This window comes from Chrysemys picta, chromosome 2 (assembly GCF_011386835.1).
Source record: "Chrysemys picta bellii isolate R12L10 chromosome 2, ASM1138683v2, whole genome shotgun sequence".
In the NCBI taxonomy this organism is placed as follows: Eukaryota; Metazoa; Chordata; order Testudines; family Emydidae; genus Chrysemys; species Chrysemys picta.
The window spans coordinates 232,626,168-232,640,581 of record NC_088792.1 but is presented as its reverse complement, the minus strand read 5'-3'; the positions used below and the strand labels follow the sequence as shown (position 1 = coordinate 232,640,581).

Sequence of the window (14,414 nt, the reverse complement as noted above, 5' to 3'; positions counted from 1 at the left end):
AAGTAGCTAACAGTGACTGGATTGCCGAAATGTTTGCTATTGATAGACACAAACACATACTATTAAATGGATACAATGACACCACCTTCCTACTGCTGCAGGACTCCTTTTGATTGGTGCACTGCATATGGTACAGGAAAGGTAGGATGAAATACCAATAGTATGCAGCACAGCAGCAGCAGACCTAGAGCTCTGGGTCACTGCTCTCACACCGAGGCAGGATCATGTGGCGATCCAGAGCAGTGCTCTGCCCAGGGAAAAAGTAGTTGGATTACTTCAAAACATGCCAACCCCATGTGCTCTTTTAAATTGTGCAGACCTGAGTAAAATAGGTATTTTTGTATTAGAAAATCATATTGAATAATTTCTTTGTATATTAAAATTAATTTTACATTTAAAACTGTGCTAAAAACATTCTCCAACCATTACGTACTGTACTGTTACACCTCTCAACTCTTGTATCTCATGTGACTGAGGGTATGTCTACACTAGAGCTGGAAGGTGTAAATTCCAACTCAAGGAGACATATGTGTGCTATCTGTAACAGAGCTAGAGCACTAAAAATAGAAGTCTAGCTGCAGCAGCATGAGCGGGTAGCTGACCCGAATATGGAGAGGATTGTACTAGAGGCAGCTAGCCCCTCCTGCTACTCGCACCACTGGGACTACACTCTATCGTTAGCAAGCTTGCTCAATCCGAGGTAGTGCAGGTATGTCTCCTCAAGCTGGACTTTACACCTTCTAGCTCTAGTATAGACATACTCGTAGTTTGTGACTGGCAGGAGCTCACAGAGCTAAAGATACAAATCATTAAAATCATTCGCCAACAATTGGTGGGCACTTAGCTGCTGCTGAGGTTTAACAGTCGTCATGGTTATGGAATATCTCTGGGCACATAATGACTTGGTGAGCATGTGGAATTTGCTTGGAGATGCCAGCTTGAGCAGCAGGTCCTGAAGCGAGTGTATCAGGCTTTGGCTGGCCTTCCCAAAGCAGCTCATAAATCTGACTTGAAATTGCCATGAAAGCCTCAAATAGGTGGTCTTTGAAGATTTCATAGTCCATTTTCTCACCTGGGAGTGTACACTTTGCATCTGAGCCACTGGTTTCCTTGCTGGTTGAGTTCAGTAGATACTGCAGTATCCTTGAATCATTTTGTTGGTTTATATAAGTTAGAGATGAAGTGGCATGCCTATGGTTCACTGTTGCCAGACCCTTGATGCAATTCCTCTCTGATGCTCAACTCCAACTTGGAGATAAGGTGGAACATTCCTTCTGGCTCAGGTCAAAGCTTCAGCCAATGGATCAACATCTCTCAAATGTCCTCAGCATCAGTCTTGGACTTCCTGAGGCCTATTCTCACTACAAACACTATGTCACCATTTCCAGTAGGCCAAACCAAGTTTGAGCTGCGGTACAACCTGGTTAATACTTTCCACTAAATGACTGCAGCCATATCTTGGGTGTGTATATACCTAATTCCAATGACCCCTTCCTCCACAAATTAGTCTTGAAAATATTCCTTCTCTGGAATGTACTAAAGCCTTTAGCAGATCCATTCAGGTTTTTTGTTTTGTTAGTTTAAATCCCGTGAAACAGTGTTCAAGATAATGATCTTTAAATGGCTGTTAGACTGAAATCCATACTCTTGAGTGCTATGTCAGTCATTCAACTGTGTGACCTTGGGCTTAACCAGTCTGTCTTAGTTTAACTATCTACTTACCTCACAGAGGTATTCTCTGGGTTAATTTTGTGTTAGAAAAGTGCTTTGAGATCGTTGAGTAAAAGGCATAAGTATAAGTGCAAAATATGTTTAATTCTTAGCAATTCTTTAGGGCATGTTGAAGCTTATTTGGCCAGAGACATGTCAGAAATGATAGCCAGCCTCAGATTAGTACTTGTCAAATGATTTGCTTGTACTGTATAGTTTTCCAAAGTGGGGCATCATGCATCTACATTAGGCTTACATGTATTATGAAATCTGCTTTTGAGTCGAATGGAGATTTACTCTGTCTGCCCTGTAGGTGTATATTTTTAAAGAGAAGTTTCTATATTAGATTTCTGTGTTATCTGTTTGTTAAGAGGTGTCTTTTCCCCAACTATATGCAAGAAAGGTTTTTTTCTTATTAATGTTGCATTCCATGCCAGTTGCACTGGAATGTTGTTAATATCCGTTCTCCTTTTTTTCTATAACAGTTTTTTCATTTCCTATTTCTATTCTGAAACATCCCTAGAACATTTTGGTTTCCAATATTAGGATCTGTCAGAATTACTTACTCCGGAGAAGAGAGATATTTTCATAGGGAAATAATTTAATAGGCTCTCATTCTTCCAATCATTTTACCTGCAGAGATGGGGATATTTTGTTATGTCTTTTGTGTTACCATTTTGATGTTAAAAGGAACTGACATGTAGGGTAAATATTACATCTATCAGCAGGTATGCTCAAGTCATCCACTGGTGGGGAGGCTTAATGGCTTAAAATATTCAGTTATGAGAGTTCCATACAAGCCACTTGTTGGAAGCATGAACAATAGAGCAAAGAGATATTATAATTATAGAATATGAATTGCTGGTAAGAAATGTTCCACCTAACAGCCATAGCATGGGCAGCAGCACTGAAATGTGTTCCATATTACTTCACCAATGTGCCTTAATTCTGATTGGTACCTCTTTGGGCAAGAATGTGTTTCTTTCTACATGCCCATTCATTATTTGGTTGATCTGATGAGACTGTCAAAACATGTACCATTTGTGATGATGAAATTGGACTAGGTCACCAAAAAACCATCAGATGGTCACTACTGTTTAGTGCCAGATTTGAACCAAAAATGACATAGAAGTAAAAGGCCAATCCCATATGATCCACCTACTCCCCCCAAGATCTGCCTAAATCAGTACATAATCCTTAATATATACTGGTAGACTGGAAATGGAAATCTATCTCGATCTGTTCGTGGTATTGCAGATTAGCTGTATTTCACCCCTTAAATACTGATTCAGGAATATTCCTATTCAGGACCAGAGGCTGGTCTTTGAACTTCCACTTCACAAGCTTCTTCACATTTGATTATGTTCAAATAAACTGCTGTTCTGAAGTGTTTACTGAAGTAATACGCTTTCCAACTTATCCACTGTGGAGAAACACTATTGAAAAAGTAGATGACAAATTATTATGAGAATCTGTAAAAAAAAACGTGGCCAGCTATTAATAGGCAATTGTATGGTATTTCTGATCTATTCACTTTTTACCAAGCTTTCTGTTTCCATTAATGATTCTCTAAAATTTTGCCTCTTAAAATTTCTTAAAATTTTGCCTCTTAAAAATATGCCCACTTGTCGTAATTTGTTTCACAATCCAGTCCAGCTAATCAAATAGCTTCTGCAGTATTCATAAAATCTGACCCTGATTCTTTTTTCTGTCTCGAACAATATGTGTTTGGTTCTTGATTGTGAACCACTAAAATCAATAGGTGTTTAAAAACGGACTTTAATGGTGTAGAATCATGTCCTTGTTCCCTTGGCACATTCGTTAGCCCACTTGCAGGGAGATCCAGAAATGTAGCCATTCATGCCACTAACATCTATTTTATGGGAGTCCAGAAATTTCCCCCCAGGAGGGGAGTGTCATTTGGGCAGGTTTTATTTGACTGATTTCATCTCAAAATTCTAAGCATATTGCAGTCCTTATTTCAGAGGTTTGATTTTTTTTCCCCAAAATAGCGATACATTTTAAGATAAGGTTGAAGTTTAAGGATAGTCACATTTGGGACCCGGCAGCCTCAACCGTCTCCCTTGAAGTAATGCACTGTCGCTGATTCTCTTTCTTTGCTTGTGTTAGAACTATGAAGTGCCTAAATTCACTTGTCACAGAAACCCAGGGGAAAATTATATTAATAATCAAAATAATAATAAGTATGAAGATAATATTGCAGAGTAAATGTAACTGTAGGGAGCAAGTATTGGTTGCTGTGGGTTCGTTTTTTTATTGAAAAAACTACAACTCTTCCTTCCTTCCTTCCTTCCTTCCTTCCTTCCTTCCTTCCAAACATATATTATGCAGAAATGCAATTTGGTTTAGACATTATGAGGTCAACTGAATCCAGTAAGAGCCCTTCTGAGGACATCTACTGTTCTAACTCTTCATCTGAATTTCAATAGAAATTCATTTTGCTCAGCTTATTGAATTCTGGGTTGTTTTAATGCATCTTTGTAAACTGCATTGAATAAGTTTTATCTTCTAATGCTGCCTTTCATTGTCCCACACAAAAAGTTGAAATGAATTTCTCCTGCTCTGTCTGGTTCTTTCCTAGCTTCCATTCCTTTTGTTTTGAGACCCTAGTACTTGTTCAGATGCCTTTTGAGGTGTCCCCCCATCTTTATCCTTCAAAACACTAAAAAGTCCTCTCTCTCCTATGTTCTAATTAATATAAATGCCATTTGCCTGTTCATTCCTCATTGTTAATATTGAAACTCCTTATCTCTTTTGTCTGTTGTCCAGTTCTTTGATATCTATCATGTAAGGCAGTGTACAAGATTACATACAGTGCTGCAGTTGTGACATCTCCAGCACTTAGGCTAGGTCTACACTACCCGCCTGAATCGGCAGGTAGAAATCGACCTCTCGGGGATCGATTTATCGCGTCCCGTTGGGACGCGACAATCGATCCCCGAATCGACGCTCTTACTCCACCAGCGGAGGTGGGAGTAAGCGCCGTCGACAGAAAGCTGCAGAAGTCGATTTTGCTGCCGTCCTCACAGCGGGGTAAGTCGGCTGCGATACGTCGAATTCAGCTACGCTATTCACGTAGCTGAATTTGCGTATCTTAAATCGACTCCCCCCTGTAGTGTAGATGTACCCTGAGTATGTTGCCCATAGATAACTGGTGCCTCCCCATTGACCCCCTTGATCAATGCTTTGTGTTTTGGTGGGTATGTCTACACTACAGCTGGAACTAAGTAGGTAGATGCACTAGCATTGCTCAAGCTAGCGCACTAAAAATAGCAGCGTAGCCAGGGGTAGCAGCTTGGGTTAGCTGCCTGCATATGTAGCCAGGGATCTGGCAGGTTCATATTCAGGCAGTTACCCCAAGCTGCGCCTGTGCTACCCCAGCTATGCTACTATTTTTAGTGTGCTAGCTCAAGCAAAGTTAGCACGTGTCTGGGAACTCATGCAGGGAGCATGTTCCCAGCTGCATGTAGACATACCCTGAGATCCTAAAAGGAATTGTTACCATATTTCTATGTACTGTACTAATTTATTCCCTGTGGGATAGTGCCTACTAATCCTCCTAAAACTCCCATTTCTAATTCAAACTTCTCTATGTATCTGTCAGCTAAAAGGAGCGAGTTTCTGTTTACTTACTATCAAAACTATGTTACCAAAACTTGCCATCACTTCATTTTGCCTAGCCATTATGAAAGCTACCTGCACAATTTTCTAGTGCCTGGCTTGTTCTAGATCTAACCACTCTTGATCCCATTTTGCATGGCACACAAATCATCACACATATGTGTATGTCAGATTAGGTCCCATTTAAAATTATATCCCGTATTTCTCTTTTCATTGCGAAAAGGGGATCGAATGCTGTTTCCTTTACTCATGTAAATAGTCCTGTTGACTTTTGTGACTATTTTCCCATATGTAGTGTATAATATTTGGTTCAGTGTCTTTATGTGATAGGTGCTGGGTCTCTAGGTGCAGGTGATGACAAAGATGTGAAATTCAGCCCTACAACCAGTGATTTGAAGTCCAGGGGCCTGACTCTCCTCTCACACTTTTATGCTGCTGTAACACCATTGATTTCAGTGGATCTGCTCTTCATTTACATCCATGTAAGAGGGATCAGAATCGGGACCAAAGACTTCAGTGCTTTTTTGAGACCCATGTTTTCAGTAGGTTGGAGCAGTTCTGTGGGGAAAATTATGGAGTCCTTTCTTAGGGCTGGACTTCTTTACGGAAACACCCAGGTAGGGGACAAGCAACTTCACAATCCCCACCCCCCACACCCCGAATAAACCAGGGGTCCACAAACTCTTTCCCCTTACTGCAAATCTCTTGAGATGAGGAAAGACCTCAAGAGCTGATCCTATATTCCCGGCTCTGGTGCCATATGGCTACCAGTGTGGGATTCACCATCTGGCACCTGTCCCTAAAATCCCTTTTTGATGAAGATTCCCTGCATGGAGGGAGATCCTGGAGAAAGTTAATAAAGCTTATGGGCTCTAGGCAGTGGCAGGGCTTATAGAGTGGCAGGCAGGGGGGTGACATCCTCCCCTCCCCCCGACCATTGACCTTTAGTTGTATTTGTGGTACCTTTTCAAGCTAGTAGGTATAGCTGAAAGTGGCACTACTGAGGACCATTGTCCCTCTTGGTTCTGCCACTGCTCAAAACCTGGCTCCACTACTGGCTCCAGGGAGGATGATCTGCATTCCTGCAGCCATTGACCTCCGTCCTACACACTTCTGATCCCCAGCCCTGCAAGACGCCTTCAGTGTGATCCAGGAGAATGAGGCTGTGCTTTTCTATAAATGCTTGATCATACCTTCTGCCTATGGGAAAGTAGAGATCCATCTGAGCATAAGGGGACCCTGGGCTCGGGTCTTCAAAGGTCCATTTTTTAATCTGGCAAATTCCCATTAATTTCAGTGGGAATTTGCCTGAGTTTGAGCTAAGTAAACTGAATAAAGACCATTTCCTCAGTATTTAGTACAGTATTGTTGAAACTGAATGATGGTGGTGTTCTTAATAGATGCTCCCTTTGATTTCATTTTGCATTCAGTACCCCAGAAGAAGCTTTGTGTTGACTCTTCTGTTAATATTTGTACTGGTTTTCCAAACATTAGCACGAAATATGGTTTTCTGTCTAGTTACAGAAAGTGATAGCCACATAGTGTTCTTTGCTATTTTTGTTCCACATAATGCATTAGCTCTCAACTGTTACTCGTATTTCCTCACTTTAGGTGGAGTGGATTCCTCCTTTGTGCCATTGCAATGCTCCTTGTTATATTCCCAATGTTTACTTTCCCAAAAAAGCTCCCTCCTCGACAGAAAAAGAAGAAGAAAAAGAAAATTAGCTCTGATGACATTTCAAGTGATGATGATGTCATGAAAGAGAAAACAAACAGCAAACGACAAGTGGATAGTTCAATTCCTGCTTCTATGGGATTTGGAAAGAATGTTAAAGGTAAAGTGTATATATGTTTTTTAAAGAATCACATGTACAATAGGGTTTAAGTTCATACACAGGGCTATATTCTGGACCTGCATGAATTTAACTGAGGGCAGAATTTGGCCATATTATACTTGTTGATATTAAAAAGAGATGGATATTCATATGAGGAGAAAAGTTTTAATAGATGGTCTGTTCTTCTAATTATAAAGTACAGTTATGATTGGCATACTGAATGCCGAATGCACAGTAATATGAATGCCTTTTCCTTAAATTTATCACAGTGTGTTTAGTATTTAGCTGCAGAAAGGTAACATATTTGCTTTGTTTTAACAAATGTCTTCTGTGCTTCTACAGCTTTTTAACTTGCGTAAACAATATCTGTCTATCTTATTTATTTACTTTACTTACTTATATGACCTCCATTATCATAGTATCTGAGTGTGTCACAATCTTTAATGTAAATATAGACATCTTCACTGAAGCCATATTATTCTCATTGGAATAAAGTGCTCCTCTTACTTGTTATAGTCTGTCAAAAATAGGGAAAGGAATCCTTGCTCATCATCTTTTCTTATCTTGGGGCAATAAATTGTGGAATATGATATTATTCCATATAAATTTTCTGCCAGTTCGATGTGAAGTTTCTATGTGTCTACTTTCAGAGTGCTACGTTTCTGTCAGGTTCTGAAATCAGGAAATAATAATAATACGTGCTAAAGCAAAGAGATCCACCGGTAATTATACTAGACTTACATTTTATTCAATAACACTATTACTGTAAAGTCTAACCTTTGTTGAAATGTAACCGGAAGAAAGGCAATAGTGTCACTTTTAAAAAAATGAGTGAATTTAGAGCTCATGAAAGAGAGATTGATAGCATAGGGTTAAGTAAGGCATAACATGGAATGGTACAGGACAAGATTTCTGCTACAGTTCTGTGAATCTATCTGGGTCTTTATACTCTTGCTGTTCTAATTTTGGGTACCCGTGAAGTGGCTGTTAAGTGTGCTAAGTTTGTGGCAGTTTTTTGACTAGCACAATGGGAACTATGAAGAGACTATGAAAGCTCCTGTCATTGTGCCATTAGACAGAATTTGAACTCCAGACTCTAAGGGTATGCCTGCACAGCAGTTAAACACCCAGGGCTGGTCCATGTCAGCTGACCTGCGCCAGCTGCAGGTGGAGCCTGAGCCTGAACATGTACACTGCAGTTTTATAGCCCCGGAGCCCAGTCTTGCGAGCCCGAGTCAGCTGACCTGGGCCAGCTGCAGTTGTTTAATTGCTGTGTAGACAGAGCCTAGATGTTTAGTTAGCACTGGACTGAATGTTACAATTGCTCTTAGTGTTGGTGACAATCCTGAATTTTGATCACATATTTATTAATAATCTGTTCTTTTAACCATTTCTTTTGGCTATTAGACAATGGGTTAACCATACTAGTGGTATTCTCTAATAATTGTAAGGAGCATCCGCCCACATACGTAATACCTTTCTTTGCAAGGCATTTGCTGTCTCTCAGATGCATATAGTTATAGCAGCTGCAAGTCCTGTTAGTCTCTGTGGAAAATTGATAAAATAATGGAAAGTCAAAAGGGCCATAATTGTGTTGTGTGCTGGTTGTCTTGGCAGCAAATAACTGGGTCATTACCAGATGTGCATAGCAAACAAGACAGATGTACAAGGTCCCATTCTTTAGGATTTCCCTCATTTTGTGTCTCAATCAGAGGTGAATAGTGATGACACAATGGTGCATTCAGAGGGGCTCAAAAGATAATGGATTCAGAGCCAAATAATTGGATGTAGTTACTTCTCTAGAGACTGCTATCTGCACAGCACTAGTGGCTTTTATTAGGTAAAATCGTTTTCACAAGTCAATATAGTCAGTTGGATTTCTTTCTTCAGGCACTAGGGGCATGCCATTGGCAGAAGTAATTCTGAGCTTTCTGGGGAGGTCCAGAGTGTGTCACTAGCTCGGGGGAGGTCTGGGAAACATGAGCACATTTCCTGTTGAACGTCTTCTTCATCAGCATGACATGCCCAAGTCTCTCAAACTGCATAATATTTTAAGATGAAGGGCCTGTTGTGTTTGTACAGGCAGCTGGTCACAATAAGGAAGAAAAACAAATACTTTTTTAGAGAGATCCTTCTAGATACTTACTGTGAAGAAATAACAACTAGTAGTTTCATATTTCCTTCTGTTTCATATACTCATCCTAACTACATATAACAATAGTACATACTGTATAGGGACCAATTCACAATTTTTTTTTCACTGAAAACATTAGTAAGTCACCTCAGTATTGGCCATTGCATTAAAACTTTTCCGTTTCACCACAGGAGAGATTCACCATGTGGAACAGTTAAGAACTGCACTGTATTTTGGACGTCAGAAAGATGTTAAACAAGTTGAGATTGCTCAAGGAAGAGAGATTTGCCTTAAATCATGATAGCTTTTCAAACAGGATGCAGCTCACTGAAGGACAGCAGGCCTGAATGAGGAATTCATCACCATTTAAGCGCTGCTGGGGTTAATGCGAGGTTTAAGTGGAGCTTATGCAATGCTGAGCCCCTTCCTCAAGCCTTTGAATTAGGGCGAATTTCACCCATAGTGGGAAAAAATAACAAACTTACAATTATACAAGCCCTTTCTCATTGTATCAGAGAAGTAACACCTAGCAGTTTCTTCTATTATACCCTTTCCCACCAAATAAGTATTTTTGTTCCAGAAATCTGAGCTATATCATTTTAAAATAGGGAGGTAATGATATTTTAAAAATGGTTTAGAACAGAAGTGTGGCCAGTAAGAATAGACTGAGTCACTAATCTCCATATTTAGGGGGACGTGCGGCCACCTAGCAAGAGATTTTGCCAACCCATCTGTAATGCTAATTAAATGCTTCTGATGAGGATAACAGTGTTCTGTACAATCTGCAGACCTGAAATTTAGTCGGTACTATAACAGTGACAGTGCATCTTAGAAGTGTGGAAATTTTGATCAGCCTCTCTCTAATTATTTTGGCCCAATTCCAAAAAGGGGCTCAGGTGTTACAGTGCTCAAAGTTGCAATGCCTGAGTTTTAGGCAGGTGCCCACCCAGTGGAATCCATACACCCAATGTTAGGCCCCTAGGCTGTATATATAGTGCATTGGAAGAGATAGGCACCTAGGAATGGGATCCTACAAAATCCAGCATGCTGAGTGGGGAGTAGCCTAAACTAGCCAACAGCAGATGCAGGGGAGAGGAGTGTACCCTAAGCCTTGTAAATCTGATGGCATTAGGTGCCTAAATCCAAGCTGCAGGGAGGCGACTGTCTCCACTTGGGATCCATAGTCGGGAACATTCTTCGAGTCAGGTGCCTAACCCATTCCTTGTAAAAACGGTGGCAGCACACATCTAAATCCACACAAAATGGCCAAGGGTGGGGAAGCAGGTGGCCTCCCATACAGCCTTTAGCTCAGTGGCTAGGGAACTCACCCAGGATATGAGAGACCTTTATTCAATTCCTTCCTCTACCTGATGAGGAGAAGGGATTTGAACATAGGTTTCATAGCTCTCAGGTGAGTGCCTTAATATATGGCTTATGGGATATTCTGATGGGAGGGGGTCTGTCTATCTCTCTTGAAGCCATTCCACTTTGTATAAAAAATATGCATTGGACCAGAGAGACAGTATGAATCTATAGTCCAGTGCTTAGGGCACTCACCTCTGAGAGATTGCCTACTGGATCGGGCCCTGCAGGCAAGATAGGTGTGGGAAAGCTGATCTTCATGTGGTTTGAGGTACCTGCTGAGGCTTAGGTGTGAAGTAGGCACTCCGTGCCTAAACTGAGGCATTGTGCACAGGCCCAGCAGCATAAATGTAGGTGCTCAGGGGACTTTAACATTAAAAAATGTAAGCACCAGGGGATTTTAGGAGTCTCCATAACTAGATAGTAGCGGAGCAGGGGTTTTAAGAGTTTCAATGGCACCTAAATGACGGAATTAGGAGCAGAAGTCCTTTTGTGAATCTAAGCACTTGCAAGCAAAAAAAAAAAAAAAAACCAAAAGAACCCAAAACAACCAAAACACAACCCCAAAAACTGTAAAGGACAAACACAATTTAAACTCTTGAGGAGAAGTCCAAGCCAAACTCAGGAGAAGAAAAAAAAAAGGAATGGAGAAAAGAGAAAATTGGGTATAACATATGAAGGAAAATAGAGAGCACTGCACAGTGTAAATATCTTGGGCCAGAGCAGGTGTATAATATATAAACCAAGGTTTGATCCCATAAGTGCTGATAAATCATGAACACAAACAGATGGACTCACAGTTTTCCTTTTACTATGTAGGTTGCATAGTTTCATAACATGGCACTGTGCCTGCATACCCTTCAGCAATTACCTCAGCTAAGCATACTGTTCAATTAGATTAATTAACCTGCAGCTGGCATGGTATAGAAGATAAATACTGTACTGAGTTTAAACATGCTATAAACTCTTCAGGTACATCAATTAAGTGCATTTATATAATAATCTCTGCTTTTCTTTCTAAATTGTATATTTTAAATAGAAATGGGCCTGGATCCAGACAGTCCTGAACTTTGGAGTTTACACATCTCCCAGTCCTCTATTTCATACTGTTTCCAATCACTTTTGCACAAGAGAATGGCAGCATGCTGATAGTCCATTATATGTGAGGACACAAGCAGAAGTTTCAGAACTGCCAGGTTAGATCTTGCTAGAGCCAGACTTCAGTCCTGCACCTAGAAAGAGTTCAATTTCATTTTCTATAATGGGCAAATATTACTCAGCAAAAGTCGGAAGACAAGGGAGGAACACACTACTGGCTCATTGCCTGAGGTCTTCTACTAAAATAGCAAATGTTAGGAATTCAATAGACACTTGGACTGGAAGTCAGGAGATCTGGGTTCTATTCCTGGTTCTGCCACTGTCCTGTTCTTGGGCGCATGACTTCACCTCTCTATGCTTCTGTTTCTATTCCCATCCTTGATCTGTCTTGCTTTGAAGTGTTTACAATCTAAATAGACAAGGACTGTGCCCCATAATATGTTTGTACAGTGCCTAACACAATGGGGCCCTATCTTGATTGGAGCCTCTAGTTGTTATGGCAATACAAATAAATAATAAAATTTACTCCAAACCTCCGCATGCAATATTATGGTTTATTCAGCTGTCTGGCTGCTCCCCAAGTGCATTAAGACCTTTCCCGAAAATCCTTACGAGAGCTAGTTTAAATGATTGCACTGATATAGAACAGATAATGAAACACATGGCAAAGAATAATTGTAGAATTTAATACTTGCGTTTAATATACCCAGTCACAGTACTAACATGTGTCTGACATAATAAGGTGCGACCTTAGCCAATGTTAGGTTTTTTCCATTTATATAAATATTAGGGATCAGGCCATCCCAAACGTGAATGGGGGACAAGAAACTCCAAATGAAATCTCAGACATTATTTTCAAATTGTCCCAGGGGGAATGGTGACAGAGGTTGTCTCTGTAAAATTGAATGGAATTTGGCCCCCTAATACCAGAGATATGGGCATATCCACAGGGAAATCTACAGAGTGGCCCTCTGACTATGTTCCTGTATACCTTAAAAAGGGATTTCCTGTGGCCTGCAAGGAGATAATGCTGTAAAGGGAACACTCTACTCTCTTGGTCATCTGGCTCAGTTATGTTAGAGTTGGGTCCCCTCTGCTCTGTACTGCCCAGGAATAGGGATAAAAGAAATATTGCAGTTAAGAAAAACTGTGATTAACTTGGAATGAAATTACTGAAGTAGTTTAAATTTCTTTCCCATTCTTGTTTACCATGATTTAGGAACTTCTCTAGGGTAGTATTTACAACTGCTTTTCCATGACAGTTAGTCAAGCAGTGGTCTGACACATCAATTACAGAAAATGAAATGCTGATTATAATATAGACAGATAGATATGCTCAAAACTCAGGAAGAGAAAAATCACCAGTGGACTATCAGACTAGTCCAGGAAGGCTAGTTCTAATTTATATTTAGTTACTTATTGGTGTTATTCAAGAAATAGGCTCTCTCTCACAGTTATGGCAGTGAGTTAATGTGCAAATGTACAGCTGAGTTATTACATATTAGATACTCCTGGGGGAATTCTGTGCTACTGTGTGTGCATAATTAATGAGCTGCGCATATTTTTATTTTTTTACGCAGAAAAAAGCTTCTGCTGAAATGCTGCTGCAGTGCCACCTTTTGCCCACCAAAAGGTGTTCTGGTTTAAGAACAGCAGCAGCTTCCAGCAGAAAATAACTTCTTCCATTCTACCTTTTGCCTCCCAGAGGGCGTTGTGGTACTAGAACAAAGCAGCAGTTCCTCGCCAGCTAGGGAAGAGAAAGAGCTGCCTTCTTCATAGCGAGCCAGGTTAGGACACAGGAGTTATGAGGAGACAGACAGCATGGGATGCTGGGGGGGTCAGACAGGGACTCATAAGGGCTAGTGGGGGAGGACAGACTGGGGCAGGGGCTGAATGGGAGTGGAGGCAAAGGGCCCCAGGGTGAGGGAGGTGCAGGGCCACATGGTGATGAGGGAAGGGGTACAGAGCTACATAGGGACAGGAGAGTGGCTTGGTGGGGGCACAGAGACACACGGGGACAGGGGGAGGTGCAGGGCCACATGAGGATGGGAGAAGTGGGTGTCTGAGTGGGGGTGGAGGGACACATGGACAGGGGGTGCAAGGACACATGGGGGTGCAGGAACACTTGGGGACAGGGGCAGATGTGCCTGACTGAATGGGATAGGGTAGGGGTCAGCCAGGGTCTCCATGGGGGAAGCTTCCTAACAATCCCTCCCTGCCCCCCCCCCAAATCCTGTTCCATCCTTTTTCCACCCATACTCAACAACCCTCCAAATTGACACCCAGGTTCAGGGTGGATTTAAATCACTAGTCAGGAAGACTCAATTTAATCATGGATTTCTACATAAAAGTGCATTCTTGTTGGTTGTTATAACCTTAATACATAGTCTTCACAACTCAGAGATAGATGTAGGTTTCATTTTTAGAAGGTACACTACATTTTTAAAGTGATTTATTTTGAAAACTTTTCGGATTAGTTTTACAGCTATATCAGAAAATGAATGATTGTTTGGTTATTTCATTTACCAAAGGTAATTGAAGCAGATATTTGTGAAGTCATTGGGAGGTGAACCATCTCATTAATATTTGGAGGATTTTCTTGCCATGCTGTATTAGGAGGAGAGCATCACCAG

The 14,414-nt window shown here is 40.9% G+C and overlaps 1 protein-coding gene across 2 annotated transcripts in view; it reads left to right on the top strand.

The window, feature by feature from the left end:
* Positions 1–14,414, top strand: part of SLCO5A1 (solute carrier organic anion transporter family member 5A1) — a 128,829-nt gene that overhangs the window by 62,931 nt on the left and 51,484 nt on the right. For both annotated transcript variants that reach the window (XM_005309787.3, XM_024102819.3), the window contains exon 4: positions 6,964–7,187. In XM_005309787.3, the coding sequence (XP_005309844.2) occupies positions 6,964–7,187 (224 nt within the window). The remainder of the gene's footprint in view (positions 1–6,963; positions 7,188–14,414) is intronic.